This window comes from Drosophila ananassae, chromosome XR, assembly GCF_017639315.1.
Source record: "Drosophila ananassae strain 14024-0371.13 chromosome XR, ASM1763931v2, whole genome shotgun sequence".
Lineage (NCBI taxonomy): Eukaryota > Metazoa > Arthropoda > Insecta > Diptera > Drosophilidae > Drosophila > Drosophila ananassae.
In genome coordinates, this window is record NC_057932.1 from 16,586,567 (window position 1) to 16,608,588 (window position 22,022).

The 22,022-nt window shown below is 37.9% G+C and overlaps 2 protein-coding genes across 2 annotated transcripts in view; one reads left to right on the forward strand and one right to left on the reverse strand.

Annotated features, from left to right (window-relative positions):
- LOC6505157 (pyridoxal-dependent decarboxylase domain-containing protein 1) lies at window positions 1-4,389 on the reverse strand. The gene is made up of 5 exons (XM_001965419.4): window positions 4,102-4,389; window positions 1,591-3,003; window positions 1,020-1,535; window positions 772-965; window positions 1-707 (listed from the first exon to the last, which is right to left on the reverse strand). The coding sequence occupies exons 1-5, from the start codon at window positions 4,210-4,212 to the stop codon at window positions 377-379; spliced, it is 2,565 nt and encodes an 854-aa protein (XP_001965455.1). The 5' UTR covers window positions 4,213-4,389; the 3' UTR covers window positions 1-376.
- A 16,009-nt stretch (window positions 4,390-20,398) lies between these two features.
- The window catches only part of LOC6505104 (acetylcholine receptor subunit alpha-like), a 178,216-nt gene continuing 176,592 nt past the window's right edge, over window positions 20,399-22,022 (forward strand). The window contains exon 1 of the mRNA XM_044717432.1: window positions 20,399-20,794. The gene's annotated coding sequence lies outside the window, so the exon portion shown is untranslated. The remainder of the gene's footprint in view (window positions 20,795-22,022) is intronic.

Below are 22,022 nucleotides of genomic sequence, written 5' to 3' on the forward strand. Positions count from 1 at the left end.
TAAGGTAAAATTATATAATATAATGTGGAGATATATATATAAAGATCATCATCGTGGGTATGGAAATACAGGTATATATATATAAATACGTAAAAGCAATTATATTGGATTTTTTTCTGGTCATCATCATTCAATTCTTTGGAATTCTTATTTTTCTTATCATTTTTTTAAGGGAAAGTTTTCGAAATGAAGCCTTTTTTTTAGCTAAGCCTGTTACATTTTTTAATATCAGCATTGTTGTTATTTTGATATTTAATTTTAATATTTTCTGACTGCTTCCTAAGTGTTTTTGTGTTTTTTTTTTAAGGCCTCTCCCGCTCTGAAATCCATTGCTGCGTGTGCCTTTGCATTTTAATTGATTTTTTTAATGTTTTTTTTAATTATTGTTAATTGCACTGTTAGCTGGCACCAGTTCCGGGACATTCGAGGATGCTCCACTGCTCTGGCTGACCGTTCGAGCATGATCCACATGGTTCTGGGTGGCAGGTGGTGGAGGAGCCACCTCGGCAGCTGCCGTCTCACCCGCCCCTTCCGTCGTTGGAGTGGCTGGGATGGTGGTGGTGCTACTGCTGACGCCCTCGGGCTCCACTTTGGGAAAGACGGGGGGTGTGGTCGGTGCTCCAACGGGCGTCTGAACCATGGGCGTGGGTGGCGATCGATTCGCCGGCAATTGATGGGCAGTGGCTCCGGTCATCTGCATGTGGTATCTGATTTGGAAAAAGCATAATTTTTATATTTTTTTTTTGAGAATAAAAATCCGGAAACCCTCACTTGTATATGTTCTCGGTGCTCTCGACCACGCCCTGGGTAAGATTTAGGCTACGGCCCTTGATGCCCGACTCCTTGGCGGGCGGCGACCACCAGTTGAAGACCCTGCCGACCACGGGCACATGTCGCAGGATGCCCTCCTGCCACAGCTTCTCCTCAGATTCCCGTTGCAAGTCGGCAGTGACGGCCTCAATCCCCTGAGAAAGCAATGGCTTGTAATTATTATTTCTAGACAAGATTAGGTAACATACCTTCTTGACAATCTCCGACATGGTGTCCAACACCCTGGAGTTCTCCTGGACGCTCTTGCCGACAGTGACCACCAGGTCCAGGAGCTCCTCCACCTCCGTTTCGTGGGTAACCATTCCGAATCGCACACAAATCAGCCCGTCAGTGCCCTCGCCCAGGGAGAAGGCATTATCCGTGGACTTGAGGGCCTCCACCAGGTCGATGTTGAGCTTGTTCAGCTCCGTTTTGGCCTGGTCGGTGAGGAGGGACTCCCAGCCCTCGGGGACAAACCGGACACCGCCCATGCCGGCCCATTCCGGCAAGGGGACGAGCCGCAGGACATCGCTGCGCTCCACCAGATGAATGAAGCGCGCCTTGTGCTTGATGGTGGCCCGAAGGATGTCCACATGGGCCTCCAGGCTCTGGGCGAAGCTCTCCAGGTTCTCGGAGCTGGGCGGCTGCTCTCCCAGGCCCAGTTCCAAGGGGCAGTAGCGGATGCAACTGCCGTGCGTTGGATGTTCAATGACCTCGAAATCGAACTGGAAGGGAAGAGGACTTAGAGGATATGGACTCTCGACTCTGGAGGATACTCACATTGGGACAATCGCGCTGCAAGATCTGGCCTAGCCAGGAGTTGAGGCGATCGAAGTAGGAAGCATTGTTGACCTTTTCCAGTGGCTTCAATCCATCCACCACATCACGGTCGGCAACCGCGGCAGCTGCGGCGGCGGCGGCGGCGGAGGAGGAGCCGCTGCCCCCCAGTGGAATGGTGGTGCTGCCATCAAACTGATAGGCCACCACGGGAGCGGCGGCATCGAACAGCGCCTGGACATCGAAGGGGCTCTGGATGATGTCCGACAGCGAGGCGCCGGTTTGGGCGCCCGGCGTATGGCTCAGTACTCGGATGCCCTCGCACTTGGACGCGATCTCGAACAGGATGCTGCAGGTCTGGAAGGCGACGTGCAGGCGCTCGGCAATCGCCTTCCGTCCGAGCGCCTGGAGGCTCGTCCACAGGGACAGTGAGTTCAGGCGCCTGGAGAGGATCGGATCGGATTCGAAGGCACTCAGTGCGCTGTTCTGGAGCGGACGGTGCAGCAGGACTATGGGCAGACTGGGCACACCCAGCCAGCTGCCCAAATTCAGGGCCATCGAGTGCAGGACATCCTCCACATGGCCCGGATACTGGGCACAGACCAGGGCGGCCAGGCCGTGGCCACTGGCATGGAGCCACATGTTGCTCGCCTTGCACACATCCCGCAGCCGGATCAGATTGTCGATGTAGCCGCAGAGCGAGGCCCCGATGTCGGCCACCACCAGCAGGGGCGTCCTATTGGCCGCCACATCCAGCTGGATCTGCTTCTGCAGCAGCCCGATGTCCATCGTTCCGAACTGGCTGTTCTCCGGTATGATCTTAATGGCATCCAGGGGGATGCCCAACTGCCGGCAGGCGTACTGCAGCCTCACGGGCGTCGTGTTCTCCGATATATAGAACGTGGGCTGGGCCAGGGCCGGTATTCCGCCCTCTAAGTATCCTGGACACCTGGCCACAATCGCCAGCCGGACTGTCCTCAGCACTGCATCCGCGTTGTCGGCGTGAAAGCTACTGGCGGGATTATTGAAGTGAAACAATGTTCCCAGCCACCGGGTGGCATCACCCGAGATGCTATTCGTCACCCGGAGCAGCTGCTGGCGATCCAAGTGGGACAAATAGGCCACAATGCTGTGCGATATCAGGGCCAGGTGGGAGACATCGTCCAGAGCGGGCAGTGGAAACTCCGGATCATCGTCGCTGTCCGTGTAGGAGACGAGTTGCTCCAGCGACTTGAGGATATCCGAGGGTACTCGGTTCTCCGCCGGCAGTAAGTAGTCATCCGTGGCCTTCTCATGGTTCTCCTTGCTCTCCGTCGAGGGGCTTCCCTCCTCCGGGGTCGTCGATATCTTCACATTCTCCAGTCGCTGCAGGACCTGCGATGATCGTAGTTCCAATTCAGCCAGTCCGGAACGTATCTGCAAGATGTTGGAGGGAAATTAAAGGGAAATTAGGTGGGATTTTTATTGAAACTGCATGATAGTCGGTACTTTTGAGCCTGAATCCTATGTTTAGGGCTCTAGGAACTCTTTTTTGACGATTCTTTCTAACTTGGAGACATCATAACAACATAAATAATAGTTCTGAATCATAAACCCGATAGCTCGAAAGCTTAAATCCAAGAAATTCGTACTTTTTACGGTTCAAGATAAGCGGAGTGTTGTGGGTTGGTTTCTTTATGACTTCCTGGTGGTTTTTTAGACTAGGAGGGGTTTCTAGAGAGTTCAAGAGTAGGATAACACTTGTGGGATAGTGTAACTAAGAAGAGTTCTCTATTAAATAGTCTAGAAACTGGAATTAGATCTAAAACTATTATAGATAATTATAATTATTGACTTCCAAGATACTCTCTGGAAAGAGTAGGGCTATTAGAACCTTGTAGGCTAGTACAACTCTTAATATTTCTTAAATAGAATAGTTTAGAGCCCCTATTTTTGACTTAAATCATAAAAGAATACTTTCTAAAGTTATAATACAAAACACTAAGATTTGTCAGACTCAGAATTGGATCAGAAACTATTATAACTGACTTTCTAGACAGTTTTTAGGAGTAGGCCTTTCAGAACCTTGTAGGCTAGTATAATACACAGTACAGTACAAAAATCTAACACTTTTCCGACTTTAAATACAATATTTTTGAAACAAAAGTTCCTCCAAGATAAGAAACGTAAAATTTAAGATAAAAAAACTCCACAAAAGAACTGCCAACTGGACCAGAAACCTGCTGGCTAGTGCAGGCGAGCTTCTAACTGATTCCGAGTCCTACAGCTTCTTCCTGTCCAGCACATCCTGCGAGGGCAGAGCACCCGTCCAGGGCCAGACCCCCAGAGACCCACTGGCTCCATGCTGGCCAGTGTAGCCCAGAATGTAAACAACAATGTTGCCGAGAAGTTGACGTGTCTTCCGTCGTCGTCAGCAAAAAAAAAAAAAAAATACAAATCGTACAAATCGGTAGAACTGAAGAGAGAGAGAGAGAGAGAGGGGGGGATGAGGGAGAATAGGCAGAAAACACTCACACTGGAGGCGGCGATTTCGGCCACCGGAGGCGTGGATGGGACCGGATCCGGCGTTAGGTCCACGGCCGGATTCTGGCCGGGATCGTCGTCCGATCTGCCAGCCGCTGACATCGTTCTAATGTGCGATCCAATCCACTTATCGCCAGCGATTCGTTTCGTTAGCGAGCGCTATGGGAGCGATGTGGAAAATAATTGTTTTCGTACTCGCACCTTGCGTGTGTGTGTGCGTGTGTATGTGTGTGTGCTTGCGAGCGGAGAGCACGATGGTATGTGTGCATGTGATGTGGAATAGTGTGACCGCATCGCGCGCGGCGATAAAATATCGCACCAGCTGTGCTGCTAGTTCTTTTCTGTTGGAACTAGTTGTTTTTTCTAATTAAATATATAATTAAATAATTAAAAATAATAGTTTACATTTTATATTAAATAATTTAACTCACTAAATATTTTGCTTATTACATATTAATGTAAAAAATAAAATAGTTAAATTATATATTTTAAATTAATATTTTATTTTTAATACCATTACTTTTATTTTTAGTAATAAAATGTTAAAAAAAAATTTAAATTTTAAATTAGATCCAGCGAAGAACCAGTTCATAACTGAATTCTGATTAGAATCCTTGCCCATCCTTAACGGGACTTCCAGTGCCATCACTAATTTAAACAATGGCGGGCATTTGAATTTTTGTAGTTGCCACAAAAGAAAGTTGGTATTAAATGGTGTTTTGGCCGTCTGCCAGATTGCCAAACAAGCCGCCTAATGTGAATTTGAAGTTGGCCAACATATGTTGTCATGTCTGTACTAAATAAAAGGCAACTTTTCGCCGGATTATGCGCGACTGGGTAGAACACGAAATGACTTTTTTCAGTTATATTGCAGTGGCAACTGTTTCTGTTTCTGCAATGGCATCTGTATAAGTCTAGGCGATGGTTTACACTGAAAAAAATAATAAATTATGTTCTGGATTAAATAATTTGAATCATATGACAAAATATAGAAGTTTTAGGGTATTGGTTTTAAAATAAATAAAAATTATTTGGTAAAAAATAAATTATTATTATAAAATAATTATATTAATAATGAATTTTTTTGTATCTTGTTTTATTTAATTTTTTAAGTTAGTTAAATATTTAATATATATATACATTTTTTTTGTCAAATATTTTCTCTCAGTGCACATGTGTTTGCCTGCAGCTTTTCACTTTATTCATGCATAAACTTGCCTGAGAAAGTTTCGCGTGGCAAAAAGTTGCCATGGGATTTGCTTGGGTTGTACCTCCCCACCCCCCAACCCCTACTCCCCACGCCCCCTTTCAACCACCTTGCACAACATACTAGTCCCCGCCCCCGCGCCACCCCCTTTTTGGACACATGCAAATAACATATCGATGCTGCTTTTTCAAATAAACCGAACCGAACCAAACCAAACTGACACTGAACTCGCCTCACCGCCCACCCCCCCGCCACTTGGTCCGTGCGCCATCCTTGGCAGCTGCCACGCCCCTTTTTGTGGCTTTCCGCCTGTCGCCTGTTGTCCTAGAGGGGATTTAGTGGCATTGCCGGAACGTGCTGCTGCACATGCATCAATTTGGGGTGCCACCGCCACAGCTGCCTCTGCCTCTGCCCCTGCCTCTGCCGCTCGCCGCCCCCCGCTTCGGTGTAGGGGTTAACCCCCTGATTGCAGCACCCGCACGCACATTAACCCGCCACATGCCCCTCTGATATATGGATGGTTGCTTCCCTCAATCTCTATTTTTTTTTTAAATTAATTTAAAAAAATAACCATTTTCCACATTACGATTTAATTTTAATATATTTTAGGGGGTTAAAAGAAATAAAAATAATAATGTAGTTGGGAGTAAAAATTAAATGCGGGCTGGAATAAATCATAACTCGTACACATTGTTGCCCTGCATTTGATTTCTGTTGATTAAAAAGCCGCAAAATTTAATTTTATACCATAAATCGTAGGTCCCCCTTAACCCCCCTTCCACTTAGCCCCTCTCCCTGCAAATTATAGGCCATAATTTATATAAATTTGTTTGCAATTTGGCGTGCAAATAATTGCAAAATACTGGTCTCCGGTCGGAAAAGGAGTATTTTCATCAATTTTCTTAACCCTTTTCCCTTAAACAAAAATCTATTTTAAATATAAATTGGTTTTAGTTTTTTCCAAATTTTATATTCATATAATTTTTTTTTAGAGGGGGTGGGTGGTAAAGTTTTTGTAATTTATTTTCTGAATAAGCTTGTTAACAATTTTTTGAATGGCATTTTCAGTTTCAACCCCAAAACTTTCGCAAACATAATTTATTTATTTTAATTTTTATGCCACAACCCACCCCCTTTTCCTACTTCGTTTTTGATTACATAAATTGCGTATACGCAGTGTGGTGTGCTGGTAGGTGGCCTCTTAGGTGTAACATGTGTGCCAAGGTGGAAAAAAAAAAGAGATTTTCCAAAAAAAAAAAAAAGAGAAATACCAACCCAAGGCCAAAACACTTGACTAGAAAGAGACAGCCCCACAGACAGTCAGACATGAATGGACGTGCAAGAAAAATGTAGGAGAGGGAGAGGGAAGGAGGCCGGGAGCTGGTTACCCACCGTTAGGTGGCTGAGGTGTGGCAGGTGCGTGTGAACCGCCGAGAGGTGCAAAGTAGTTGCCACTTAAAAGGCGCACAAAAACAAAGCAAAAAAAAAAAAAAAAATAGAAGAAGAGGAGCTTCAAACAAACAGCAGCCAAAAAGCATTGAAGGGTTTTTCTCTCTCTCTTCCTCTCCTCTCTTTCTTCACACCAAATGCCAAATGGGTAGGAGGAGGGGGGGCGGTACTACATACATAGATATGAGCCTGCCCAGTCGGACTTTTCGGTGCTAGCAGCGTTTCGGTGCATTCCGGCAGGCATCTTTCGTACCTTGTTCTCACCCACCCCGAGTTGAGAGAGGGAATTTGTTCTCTCAACATAGATTTCGCTCTCAAAAAACTGGACTTAGAAAATTTTCGTCTCGCTTGGGACTTAGAAAAATTTATGCGTGGGACTTTTAACCTAGAAAAAATTATTTCATGAACAATTCAACGTATATTATTTAAGTTTACCAATTTATGTTCTATAATAATTTTATTGAAGTGCAAAATTTAAACATAGCTCAATATTTAATGAAAAATATTATTCATATAAGGAATTTATTTTTTACTTTAACTGAGGGCAGCAAAAAAATAATCCCGCGTAATTAGTGTGCGTTTTGTGCAGCGTTTTTATGCTAAATCAACCCAAATCGAAACGGTCACATAGGGTTGTTCATAGTGAGTCGCATTGGTTTATTATTGTGAAATGGTAAGTTTACTGCTCCGTTCATTCAATTATTTATATTTTATTGTGTTGATAATAATGAATAAACGTTATTTCATTAAACAAATATTTTCAGTTCTGGCTGTACTAGAAATTTGGACGTCTCAATATCTTTATTTGTAAGAATCTTATTTGTTTTTATTATTTATTTATTTTTAGCTTTTTTTTATTTCTTTTTTTTATCTTTTCAGTTTTATGTATTAAGATTAATAAATAATAAATATAATTAATAATAAATAAATATGACAAACAACGCATTTCGAATTTAGTAAAAATCAATGGGCAGGTTGGGAAAAACAAAAACAAAAACCAAAAGCAAAGCAAAAAGCAAGGGAAATTTTTTTTCAACCAGAATTTCCCTGGGTGAGATTTCACGCCGATCTCCCCTAGCCGGTAAGCTTGCGGGTAGGGGAGAACCGCCTTCTTTTTCCGATCGCCAAGCATATTGATGCTCGCTCCGCTGGGTGAGAAAAGCGGCCACGCCAATGTAAATCGGAATGATGGTTTTCCGCAGATGGGAGTGCGCCGCGCACTCCCATTTCCTACCGCGGGATGCGCGTTTGGCGAGCGCCAGGCACGACTGGGTGGTTTGTTGCTTTGGGCCATTGACAGTAAATCTGTTCAAGTTGACTTGCCAGAAAGTATGAAAGAAACAGCAACAAAATATAAGCATGCAAGAAAATGCAAATTATAATCACGACGGGTTTTAACTTTTAAAAAAATATATATTTAAACTTTATTAGGTTTCATTCCGATCTTAAGTCTAACAAGGCATTATATCTTAACCTAAGCTAGATTCCGACTGACCAGGCTTGAGCTGATTCTTTTCCTTCTTGGTTCGGGATCTTCCCGAAGTATATTACGAATTGAATTCCGAAGAGAATTTCCCGAATGGGATTGCTGTGATCAGCATGGAAAATTTGGGTATCAATACGGATGCTTAAAAAGGGGAGCCGCAGTGGCGTGATTCTAGCGGATGTTTAGTCTAATGTTGTTTTTGCCGTGGCCGGCTCAATAGGGGGAATTTGTTTATTTCATTTCTCAAGCTTGGTCTTCCGTTAGGGTGCTAGATGCGAGTGTGGGAATGTTTATATTATAAAGACTCAAAAGAGCTTGGTGGCAAGTGCCCAAATAATTGTTTATAATATTCATATAAAATATGGCTTAAACTTCTAGTTAATTCTCCCCCTCCTAAGATGAATCGTCCCGATTCATTACAATTGTGCGGTGAGGGAGGTGATTTTATTATTAAGTTCGGCAAATGTTATTTCAATATTTCTTTCAGATTCAACTTCTGCAATGGATTCTGCAGTGGTTTCGTTTTTTGGAATTTCTATTTCTTGTTCAATATTGGTTCGTTTTAATTGAATTTGTTTTAGCATTTTGAATATTATTTTACGTGATTTATATATGGCACAAAGGATAAGTATTACAATTAATAATATGAGTTCAAGGGATATTTTTGTATTTCCTATTTTTACAAACGGGTTTATAATGCTTATGTTGTCTAAACTTAGTTCGGAATCGTTGGAAAATATGTAATCTGTTATTATATAATTATTGTATTTATACTGTGATATATAATCCAACATTTTCTGTTTTTCGTTGATGTATTTTATATTATTGATAATTATGCTTTCATTAAATAAAATCAAAAATGCGCCATTTAGTTTTGTTTCGTTTACAATATTTTCTCCAGTGAGGAGAATAGCGCCTTCATCTAAATTTTCAAATTGTTTATTTTTTTCTCGTATTTTTGAACAGTTTGCCTTTTTTCCATTTAAGAGATTTATAAAACACGAGCTCTCGTTTGAGAGTTTACAATAGTTATTGAATATTTCTTTTTTAAAGTTTGTTATTTTATAGAATTTTCCATTACAGTATGCTGTCTTATCGTCTATTATTAATTTTCCATTATTTTGGGCAATTGCCCTTGATGTGTACAAGCTACAGATATTGTTTATAATTGGGTATTTTATGTATATTATAAGTAGGTCTTGGTTTTTTATTATTTTAAAAGTGGAGATGTCTAACAGATCTGATAGTACAACTGGTTTATTTTCGTGTCTAAATATTTCTTTAATATCTTGTTCGTTTAGTATTTTCGTATTAAAAATGTCTATTTTTGCTAAGGTGATTGTATCGATTAAATTTTGGATATCAAGTGTAATTAATTGTAGTCGGTGTTGTCTTACTTTTGTTTCTTTGTTAACAACGATTGTGTTAAGAATTTTGGTCATAAGTTGGACTTCTTGAAATATACGTGAATTTATTGTGAATTGTTTGTTATTGTTTTCTGTCAGTTCGTTAATTTTGTTTTCTATTCTTATTAAGTCGTCATGGTCTGGTGTACCTGCTAGCCATTTCCATGCTGTGCCCAATTCGTTAATGCCCCTTTTATTTCTTGATGGTATTAATTGGGACATAAGAATTTTAATAATGTTTAGATTTTGGGAAATGTCCCAGTCTGAATCTGAGTTGCTGTTGTTAGTATTTTTATCTTCTATTCTAATTATTTCTTTGTAAAAACTTAGGTTTGTGATATGAAAGAGGTCCTCGAATGAGTCATACGTCAATACCTCGTTTTCATTCTTCAGTAGTAGGTATTCGTTGTTAGTGTAGTCGATTATTTCGGAGTGGCAAGTGATTATCAAAATGGTGATGATAAATGGTATTTCCATTTTCTGTAAAATATGGCTTATTTAATGTTGTCTTTATGAATAACTCGTTTCCTATTATTAATGATTACTTTATTGGGTAAATTTTCCTGAACGACTTGTTTTTTAAATCTGGGACCTAATTTGTTTCTTTCTCCGTGTATTTTCTCGTATACTACTTCTCCTACATGATAATTTTTATCTAATTTATTTTTATTATGATAATCTAACATTTTAGTTTGTGCTGTTTGTAGTTTTAATGGTAAGTCACTGTGATCTATTTTGTTGAATAAAATGTCGTATGGTTTTTGATTTGTTACTGAATGAATTGTCATATTGTAGCTTTTTGCTGCTCTTATAATAACTTCGGAATATTCTAGGAGACGGTACTCATCTTTAATACAACGAGCTATCTCAGTTAGGGTTGAATGGGCTCTTTCAACTTGTCCATTCGAAAGGCTATGTCTGGGGTCTGCGTAATGGATTGAAATACCAGAACGCTGTAGGAAGGATTTAAATTGTGCTGATGTAAAGCTAGGTTCGTTATCTGTCATAATCGTTTTAACTTGGGGAAATGTTTGAAGTATTTCATAGACTTTTATATCGATATTTTTTTTGTTAGTAATTTCTTTTACAACGAGGTATTTGGAATAGGCATCAATGCAAGTTAAGAAGGTTAGATTTTGCGCGTAAAAAATGTCAATATGTAAGTGTTGGCCTTCTATTTTTGGAATGGGGGCTTCTCCAATAGGTATTTGAGTCGGGTTTCTATTATATTTGTTCGTATTACAAATTTCACAATTTGTTATATATTCTTTTAATTTTTTGTACAGATTCGGCCAATAGTATAATCTGGTTATTTGTTTATAATTTTCATCTAATCCTCGGTGCGCTCTACAGTGTGTTTCCTCTATAATTATTGCTTTATCGTCATTATTTGTTATGTCTACAACAAAACTTTTTGTATATACGAATTTATTAATGAAGTTATTTTTTAATTGAACTTGAATTTCATACAACACTTCAGGAGTACAATGAATCCCTGTATTAATATTGGGTTGTAGATATTCTTTAAGGACTGTAACTAAGTTTTCTGGTTGATCATATTCAATAATATGACGTTTATTTTCAAATACATTTATCTGTTCATGAATTGTGAATTTTCCCTTTGCTATTAAAAGTTGTTGTTTAAATTGATTAAGTGGTTTTTTTGTTTCGCCTATAATGTTACTAAAGCTACTTTCGGCTGAGTGTTGGGTTCCGTAATCCGTGGATTCTACGTCTTCATCTTCTGTAATATTATTTATTTCAATTCGGGACAGTGCGTCTGCTACTACATTGGTAGTACCCGGTTTATACAAAATTTTTGGCCTGAAGCTTTCTATGTAATTGAACCATCGTTTTAATTCCACATTTGGGTTTTTATCCGAAATTGCGTATGAGAGTGATTGATGGTCTGTATGTATTTCAATTCCTGATACTCCGTACAAATAGTTTCTTAGGTTTTTTAATGCCCATACTATTGCTAAAAGTTCTTTTTTGTTAGTCGCGTAATTTCTTTCAGTTTTGTTAAGGGTTTTTGATATAAAAGTGATTGGGTATCCGTCCTGAGAAAGTACTGCTCCTATGGCTACGTCGGATGCGTCAGTTGTTAATGTAAATTGTTTTGAATAGTCTGGTTGGACCAGTTCTATTTGGCAAATTAGGTGTTCTTTGAGTTCATTAAATGCCTGTATTGCAGTCTCGTCAAGAGTAATTAAAACATTTTTTGACATCCTCTTGGATATTTTTCCATTGGAACCTTCTAATAATCTAGTCAGGGGTTTGGCAATGGTTGCATAGTTTTTTACAAATTTTCTATAATACCCAGTGAGACCCAGGAAGCTACGCAGCTCTCTGATATTTTTGGGAATTGGGTAATTCGATATGGTGTCTATTTTTTGAGGATCGGTTTTAATAACGTTTTGCGCTACTACATATCCTAAAAATGAAGTTTCTAATTTAAAAAATTGAGATTTTTCTAATGATATTTTCATATTGGCTTTATGTAAAATATTAATGATTGAATTTAGGTCTTTGAAATGTTGTTCGAGGGAGTGAGAGAAAACAATTATGTCATCCATGTAGACATGGCAGAATTTACCAACATGTTCTCGAAGTATATCATCCATTGCCCTCTGGAAGATTCGAGGTGCGTTTGTTAACCCGAATGGCATTCTAATGAATTCGTACTTTCCGTTGTTAATTGAAAATGAAGTTTTTTCTACGTCTGATTCTTTCATCAAAATTTGGTGGAAACCTGATTCTAAGTCTATAGTACTAAAGTATTTAGCTTTTCCTAGATTTGATAAAATGACTGTCGGATCTTGCATGGGGTATCTATCTGGAATCGTGCTAAGGTTTAGTTTCCTGAAATCGATGCATAATCTATGTTTAGGGGTGCCATCTTCATTAGTACCTTTTTTTGATACTACAATTACGGGTGAGTTATAAGGACTTTTGCTGGGTCTAATGATTTCATCATTAATCATTCGTTGTATTTCTTGATTAACAAATTCGTTTACTGCTTGTGAGTATGGGTATTGCCTTGAGTAAATCGGTTTATCGTTTATTGTGTCTATTTCACAGCGAACGTCCGTCCGGAATGGTAAATTTGTATTTATTTCTGAATGTACTTTTTTTATTGTGCTTATTATTAGTTCAATGTAGTTTTCTGTATCGGTTTCGTCTATATTGTTTTTTACATTGTTTATGCCAAAAATATTTTCGGCCGTGTTATCTATATTCTTTATATCGTTTGAATCGGATTTTACATCGGCATCGTGTTCAGTGTCTGAGTACCCTGAACCACTTGAGGGGTAGTTGTCGGAAATCTGACTTTTGGTGCATTTGGAACCTGAGTATTCCAAATTTCTTGTGTCGGAATGAACATCGACGGCGTGTTTGGGTTTTATATAACCCAAACTATTAGATTTGAAATTGTCAGAAGTATCGCTGATGGTGCTCTTAGAACTTAAGTGTTTCGAATTGTGTGTGTCGGATTGAACATCGACGGCGTGTTCGGGTTGTATGTACCCCAAACTGTTGCATTTATAATTTTCGGAAATATCGCTGACAGAGTTTTTGGACCCTGAGTACTCTAAAGTGTATATGTCGGAATGAGCGTCGACGGCGTGTTTGGGGCTTATATATCCCAAACTTTTTATGCTAAGTGAATTCTTGCTTGACAAATTTTCGTAGTTAAAATATTTGTCTAATATATATTTTTTTAGTGGAAGTATGGTTGTTTCTTTGTTTAGTTCTAATAAATTTATTTTTTCATCATAGTGCAATTTTTCGATTTTTCCCTTACATTTTAGTGTGTCATTGTTCGTGTCAATGACTGCTCCTATCTTTTTTAGTAAATTGTATCCTATTAATAAGTCTGCCTTTAGGCCCTCTATTTCGTAAAAAATTTGTTTTGTTTGAAAAATTGTTATGTAGTGGCATTTTTTTATTGTTGAGTATCCATTAACCGTGGATACTCTTTTGTAAATGGGCAATTCTATCCCGTTTTGGTAGGTACCTTTTTTTATGTAACAGGCTGTGGCTCCTGTATCTATCATAACATTAAGTTTTTTATTAATTTTTTTGTCAAATCGTAATATGTGTGGCAGACCTATTCTTCTCCTAAAAAATGTTCCTCTTTGATATTATTTATGCGCATTTGTTTGTTTCTAGGTTGAGCAGATGACTCAATTTGTGCGCGTTTAACTGCCTGTTCTGGTTGTTGGAATGAATTATATTGGAGGCTATTTGTAGTTTGGTATTGTTCACCATTTGGGAATACTTGGTTACTATTTTTATTTTGGATTTGGATGCTGGAGTCCACTTCCATAGGTTCGCTTCTGTTTTGGTATGTATTATTCCTTTGAGTCCAAGTATTATAACTTGGATAGGGATTATACCGAGTGTTATTGTGTTGATAGCTATTATGGTTTTGGTAGCTATTACTATTTTGGGGGTTATTTTTATTTTGGGAATTATTATTATTCTGAGGAGAACTTCTATTGTTATGCTGATAATTGGGATTTTGTCCGTTATAATTTTTGTAATTGTCGTTGGTTCTGTTCAGGCGCAATTGATTGCCCTGATTCTGACCATCAGATCTATAATATGGTTCGTTTTGGTTTCGTTGGTTATCGTTATAACGGCGCTGAGGTGCGCTAAAACGATAAGCGAACTGTGCCCTCATATGATTGCTCTCCATTTCTTGAACTCTAGCTAGAGCGTTTGGTAAGTCTGGAGGATTTAGGGAAAATAACATGCCAGAAATTGGGCCGTTTAGGCCAGTTATGAATACCCTCAAGGCATTTTGTCTATGTCTGAGGTTTGCTTCTGTAGTTATTGGATTTTCTTTTCCGTACGTCATTATGGTTTTATTTATTAAGAGGGTTAACTTTTTGTTAACCAAATTATAAAAGTCCATAACAGAAAATCTGTTTTGTGTCAGCACGCTTAATTCTTGTTCGATTATGTGGATTGGCCTCTTGTCGCTAAAGACAAAATCGAGTCTGGCCAAAATAGCGTCAAAGTTCAATACGGTTCCATGGTTTGTTAAAGCGTCATTGGCTTTGCCTACAATCTTGTTTCTTAAAATGGTTAGGGCTACAAAGTACCGACGACTTTTGCGGACATAGAGTCCCATTGCTGTTTCAGCGGCTTCTCGCCAAGCTACGTAATTGTCTAAATTTCCAGAAAATTGGGGAACGGATTTGACTATTTCTAGTGTTTCGTCGCATGGAATGGTATCGTCAATCTGTTCGATTTGGAATTCGGTCACTAAATTGGATTTGGAATCCAAGAGAGAACGTAACGTTTTTATTTCCTCATGTAGTGGTGTTAGGTTGTTAGCTATCAATCGGACAATTAGGTCTGATGTTAGTGTTTGTTCAGGTGTTTGTCGGCTTAAATTAGCGCTATGGCTAGTAGATGGACCGTTTGAGTCTGTCATTTTAAAGTTTCTTAAAGCGTTTATTAATTCTTCCAGTATTAATCACTATTTAGCAAAACAGCAGGCAATTTTTTTCTTGAATTTAATTTAGTATATAATTGGTATATTATATGAAATATATATAGACATATTTTGAGACGGGGATTTATAAAAACACAATAGAGGAGGAAAAAAAAAAGGTTACATATAAATTCAATATAGTGTCGGTGTGTAAAATAGGATTTACATTGATGTGTTTTTTATTTTTAATTATTTATTTTTTTTATAAAACTAAACAATAATCTATCTCACGTTTGTGATTTTTTTTTGGTGTTCCTCTGATGAAATTGCTTTTTTTTTTTTTTTTCTTCCTTCCCAGTCCTTTTTCCGTTGAGTGGGGGGTCTTCTGCCGTTTTTTTTTTTTTAAATATAGGTTTTTGGTTTTTAATTTATTTTATTTAATTTTTTTTTCACTTTTTTCGAGTTTGTTTAAGTTTTTACTTTTTATTTTTAATCTTTTTCTTTTTTATCTTCTTGTTTGTCGGGGTTGTTTGTTGTGTTTGTGTGTTTTTTTTTTTTTTTTTTTTTTTTTGTAATTTTATTTTAGTTAATTTTTTCACTTTGTTCGTTTGATTCTTTACTTTTTTGGTGGTTCAAAATTTATTCATTTGTATATTTTGTTTTTGTTCTCTTTTGTGTCACTTTTTTCTTGAAAAAATTCCACTTAGGGCGTTGAGGGTTAATTTTTTTCACTTTTTTGAGTTCGTTTGATTTTTCACTTTTTGGTGGTTCAAAATTTATTTAGTTTGTATATTTTGTTTTTGTTCTCCTTTTGTGTCACTTTTTTCTTGAAAAATTCCACTTTGGGTGTTGAGGTTATTCTAGTTATTACCGGTACGTGATATAAGTTTTTTTACATAGAAACCTTTATTTTTCAGGTCTATGATTTTTATTTGAGGCACTCGCGAATATCTTTTTTTAATCGATATTTTTAATTAACGCGTGCCCCACGTTGGGCGCCAATTATAATCACGACGGGTTTTAACTTTTAAAAAAATATATATTTAAACTTTATTAGGTTTCATTCCGATCTTAAGTCTAACAAGGCATTATATCTTAACCTAAGCTAGATTCCGACTGACCAGGCTTGAGCTGATTCTTTTCCTTCTTGGTTCGGGATCTTCCCGAAGTATATTACGAATTGAATTCCGAAGAGAATTTCCCGAATGGGATTGCTGTGATCAGCATGGAAAATTTGGGTATCAATACGGATGCTTAAAAAGGGGAGCCGCAGTGGCGTGATTCTAGCGGATGTTTAGTCTAATGTTGTTTTTGCCGTGGCCGGCTCAATAGGGGGAATTTGTTTATTTCATTTCTCAAGCTTGGTCTTCCGTTAGGGTGCTAGATGCGAGTGTGGGAATGTTTATATTATAAAGACTCAAAAGAGCTTGGTGGCAAGTGCCCAAATAATTGTTTATAATATTCATATAAAATATGGCTTAAACTTCTAGTTAATTTGCATGCAAAAATACATGAGAAAAGAGAAATGCAAAAATCAGAGCATGCACAAACATGCAAGAAATAAGAACCTTAGTTGACAGACATCCGTCGAAAGAGATACGGCACTGCCAGACACAAATACAAAAATGCGCAAAATTCAACAGAAATATGCAAATCATTTTGTATTTATTTTGCACGGAAAGGGATGCAGATTTTATTGATTTGATAAAAAACTAAAGCAAGGCTACACAGAGCGCATTTTCGAATCATTTTCTATAAAATAATAAGTTAAAAAAATAAATTAATTTAATTAAATAAAAATAATGGGTTTGCATAAGTGCGCCCTATGAGAAGCGAGGAGGAGGGCGCTTTTTATTTAATTTTAAAAAATTGTTTCTAAACACATATTATTACTTTTTATTTAACACTTACATGGCTCATTTCATTTTAAACAAGTTTTCTCAGAGTTATCCTTGAAAAATGCAGGACATATGGAGAAATGCAGGTGGCCCCAATGGAAATCCATATCTCTGCCATTTTCCAACCGATCCTTGCGGGGAATACCTTAAAAACTTTGTGGGACGATTCCCCATCAATCTGCATCAAAACCTGGAAACAAAATATTTTTTAGATTTTTTCTTAAATTTTCTGGGGGTCCCCTTCAAAATACAGGAAATACCCATATGACCCCATTGGAAAGCTATATCTCTGCCATTTTCCACCCGATCCTTGCGGGGAATATCTTAAAAGCTTCGTGGGACGATTCTGCACCAGTCTGCATCAAAACATGGGACCAAAATATTTTTTAGATTTTTTCGTAAATTTTCTGGGGGTCCCCTTCAAAATGTAGGGAATACCTATTTGGCTCCATTGAAAAGCTATATCTCTGCCATTTTCCATCCGATCCTTGCGGGGAACACCTTAAAAGCTTCGTGGGAGGATTCTCCATCAATCTGCATCAAAACCTGGAAAAAAAATATTTTTTAGATTTTTTTTACATTTTTTGGGGGGTCCCCTTCAAAATGTAGGGAATACCCATATGACCCCATTGGAAAGCTATATCTCTGCCATTTTCCATCCGATCCTTGCGGGAATACCTTAAAAGCTTTTTGGGACGATTCTGCACCAGTCTGCATCAAAACATGGGACCAAAATATTTTTTAGATTTTTTCGTAAATTTTCTGGGGGTCCCCTTCAAAATACAGGAAATACCCATATGGCCTCTTTGGAAAGCTATATCTCTGCCATTTTCCATACGATCCTTGCGGGGAACATCTTAAAAGCTTTTTGGGACGATTCTGCACCAGTCTGCATCAAAACATGGGACCAAAATATTTTTTAGATTTTTTCGTAAATTTTCTGGGGGTCCCCTTCAAAATGTAGGGAATACCTATTTGGCTCCATTGAAAAGCTATATCTCTGCCATTTTCCATACGATCCTTGCGGGGAATATCTTAAAAGCTTCGTGGGACGATTCTCCATCAATCTGCATCAAAACCTGGAAACAAAATATTTTTCAGATTTTTTCTTAAATTTTCTTGGGGTCCCCTTCAAAATACAGGAAATACCCATATGGCCTCTTTGGAAAGCTATATCTCTGCCATTTTCCATACGATCCTTGCGGGGAACATCTTAAAAGCTTTTTGGGACGATTCTGCACCAGTCTGCATCAAAACATGGGACCAAAATATTTTTTAGATTTTTTCGTAAATTTTCTGGGGGTCCCCTTCAAAATGTAGGGAATACCTATTTGGCTCCATTGAAAAGCTATATCTCTGCCATTTTCCATCCGATCCTTGCGGGGAATACCTTAAAAGCTTTGTGGGACGATTCTCCATCAATCTGCATCAAAACCTGGAAACAAAATATTTTTTAGATTTTTTCTTAAATTTCCCTAAAAAGTCCCCTACACAGGAAATGTCCTTATGGCCCTAATGAGAAGGCATATCTTTATAAATTAATTATCTTTACAATTTAAGTTATTTTATGTAACAAAAAAATATATTTAGGAATAAATTCCTCCACTTTTTCGTTCAGTCTATATTGTTTACATTTTTTATTGTTTACATAGTGATTAAAAGTCACAGCTTGTGAAAAAGTGAGCTGCCACAGTGACTCAAATAAAGCCACTGCAGTTCACTGAATTTTAAGCAAGTGTCATAACGGTTTTATGAGCGACGGGGTGCGATGTCCTTTTCCCTTATATCCTTTGTTTTTGTGTCCTGTCAAAATATTGTGCGCTTTTTTTGTTGTGATTTTTGTGAAAATATTTTAAATATTTAATTGTCTTTGGTTTTTTGTGAGAACTTTCGTAGCGAGTTTTGGACTGACTCTCATTTATTATTTATTTAGAGTCCATTATTAAAGATTTAAGTTAAAAGCTTAATGCTCGCCATACATATTTAATCAATTTTTAATTTTGTTGCTCGCTTATTTTATTTTTCATTATTTATTTTTATCGCTTGCACTTTTCCCCTCTGAATTATTTTTTTGTGCGTTTTTCGGTTGCACTTTCAGTTTTTCCATTTTTTTTTTTTGTAATTTTTTTTTATGCTTCGAAAATGCCTTTGAACTAAATTGCTTTCCCTTTCTACTGTGCTTTCTCTTGCTCTTTCACTGTTAACAGTACAATGGGGGTTAAAATATTAGTTACAATATTAAAAATTAATAAATACAAATTTTAATATAAATTTTATTGCTAATTTTTTAGTGAATAGAGTTGCCTTTTTCATTTAAAACTATTTTTTTTAGTATTTAATTTTTTTTAGTTTCTAAAATGTTATCCTTTATATCCCTACGTGTGTGTGTCTGCCTTACATTGTGTACCGTTAGTTGTTTTTGTTGCTGCTCCTACTTCTGTGGCTGCTCTGGCATCATTGCCATCATCATCGCCGTCGTCGCGGGCGCTTGGCAACCCTGACCTGAATTTAACTCTAAAATTTCTGCGCGCTCTAGTATTTTTCATTTTCCTTTTTTTTTTTTTTTTTAATTTTTTTTCACCCATTTATTTCAGTAAACGTGTGTAAGTGTGTTTGAGTGTTAATTTAATATTTGTTTGTGCCGCAAAACGCGCTCACAAAAAGGAAACAAAAAGAATGTAAAAGGACGAGCAACGGGTGGGGGAGCGGCATAGGGTAGGGGGAGGAAAAAGAGTAAATTTAAATTTTTCAAGTTAGTTGCACTTTGTAAACCGTGCGTGCCGAGCATGGAAATCGGCCAAAAGCTAGCGAAAGGAATTCAATTTAAAAAGGACGTCTTGACCTGCACAATTTTCCAAAGGATTAATGCAAATATCTTTATTAAATAAATGGTTTAATTTCAAGTTGAATTAAAGGCGTTTTATTCGAATATTATTAAGATGGGAAATTATTAAAAGAAAAATTATGTAAAAAGATTGTGGATTATTTCGAATAGAGAGAATTTGCAAATATTCCCTACTTTGATCATATTTGTATCTTATCTTGCTTTCTCTCAGCACCTGCACTCCCCCTCATCCCCCCCTCACAACCAGGAACTGAGAGAATTGGCAAGTATTCCCTACTTTTTTCCCTACATCTTTATATCTTATTGTGCTCTCTCTCAGCACCTCCACTCCCCCTCATCCCCCCCTCACAACCAGGAACTGAGAGAATTGGCAAATATTCCCTACCTTGGCCATCTTTATATCTTATTGTGCTCTCTTTCAGCACCTGCACTCCCCCTCATCCCCCCCTCTCACCCAAAATATTCACTCCCACTCAGCGCCCACTCTCTCTCAGCACCTGCTCTCACCAGCTCCCTCTCTCTCTTTCTCTCTCATGATCAAATACTGGGATCCTGTTTGGATCCTTGGCTCTCTCCATTTTGTGCCCATCTTTCTGTGTCATCCGTCTTCCGCTCTCAGCTTCTTAGTTAGTTTGTATCTTTCAGATCGTTCGTCCGTAATTATGTCTCAAATAATAGTTTTGGTGATTAAAAAATACAATTATTTAATCCCTAATTAAATGATTCATCAATTAAAATATAGTGTTTTAGTTAAACTCTTGAAATAAAGTGAAATACGTGTCGTGGTTGCGGTTTCGTGTGTGTTTAGGTGAGAGAGGCGTGGAGAGGTATGGAGCATCATTCAAAGAGAAGCGTCCCCAATATAAAGTACCGTTGTTGAAAAACCGAGTGCGAAAAAATAAAAGTACAGTTAATGCGAATATGTTTTTCGAAGTACAGTGGAGCATGTGAGTTGAAGTATTTATTTAAATTATTTAAAAATTATTTTTAAATTTATTATTTATTTTAAAATTTAAGGTTTAAATATATAACTATTTTAATTTTTTTTAAACTTTTTTTATCTTTAAACTTTTTTTCTCTAGAAAAGCCTGTCATTTTTTGATTATTTATTTATTTAAACAAATCACCTTTAATTTAAAGTTTTGACCATATGTTTCAACATAAAATCTGAAATTCATAGAAAACCATAAAAATGAGAAACTTTTCAGCTTAAATATATGGGAGGGATGCTGCGTAGGTGCATTACTTGCTTCTAAAGTGTGTCCTGTTTGTGTCCTGGGAGAAGAAGAAAAAAAAAGGACCAAAGCCGAGCTCGCTGGTAGCAGTTCATTAATAAGTGACCAAGCGGTGTCATAAGCAGTTCATTAATTAGGGACTTAAACTCCCCAGAAAGCAAACAGAGTCCAGTATCCTTCCTTCCGTTTCCCTATTATCCTTCCCACTCCCTTCCTCCACTCCTCTTGCATTTTCCATCGCATCATGTTGGGGTTTGGTCTCTGTTTGGTCGAATCTGTCACAAAAATTCCCCCATAGAGTCCAAGCCCAAGGAGCTTAAACACAGCTCCTGGCATTTATGCTTTGTCCCGACATCCTTCCCTTATCCTTTTTAGTTCCCGCTACTAGCTACCAGCTACTGCTCTTGCCATTTCTCCATTCCCTTGTCAGGTATTTCAGCTTGTTGTTTGCTGCAGTTATGTGTTTAACTGCCACACACACATACCCCTTAGGTATCTAGGTATCGTCCCCCGTTGGATCGTCCGGTTAGTGGTAAAGGGCCATGTCAACTGGCATACGAAACCAATTTCCTTTTTATGGCAAATGAAATGAAAATTTGAAATGACCACAAAACGAGCGGGAGAGAGCGATTGAGAGGGGGCGGCAGCCCTAAGAGATAGAGTGCGATGGAGCGATAGTGCACTGACAAAAAAAAACTAAACAAAAGTTATGAGAAAGCATTAAGACATCAAGATTACACAATAAAATACACTTGCAACAATAATTTATGATTTTAATTATTTTTTTTTATTAAAATTTAAGTTTTTTGGGGGATTTTATAGAAAAATGTAGAAAAAGCATGCTTTTTTCTATTTAAGAATGTGTTTTTCTAGTAAATCATGATTTTTTTGTAGAAAATCATACTTTTTTCTAGTAAAGCATTTATCTTTTAGTAAAGCA

Coding starts and splice junctions, on each gene's coding strand:
- LOC6505157 (XM_001965419.4), bottom strand. CDS start 4,212: ATGTCAGCGGCTGGCAGATCGGACGACGATCCCGGCCAGAATCCGGCC. Junction 1,536..1,590: donor TGCAGCGCGATTGTCCCAAT/GTGAGTATCCTC, acceptor CTTCCCTTCCAG/TTCGATTTCGAGGTCATTGA. Junction 966..1,019: donor TGTCGGAGATTGTCAAGAAG/GTATGTTACCTA, acceptor TTGCTTTCTCAG/GGGATTGAGGCCGTCACTGC.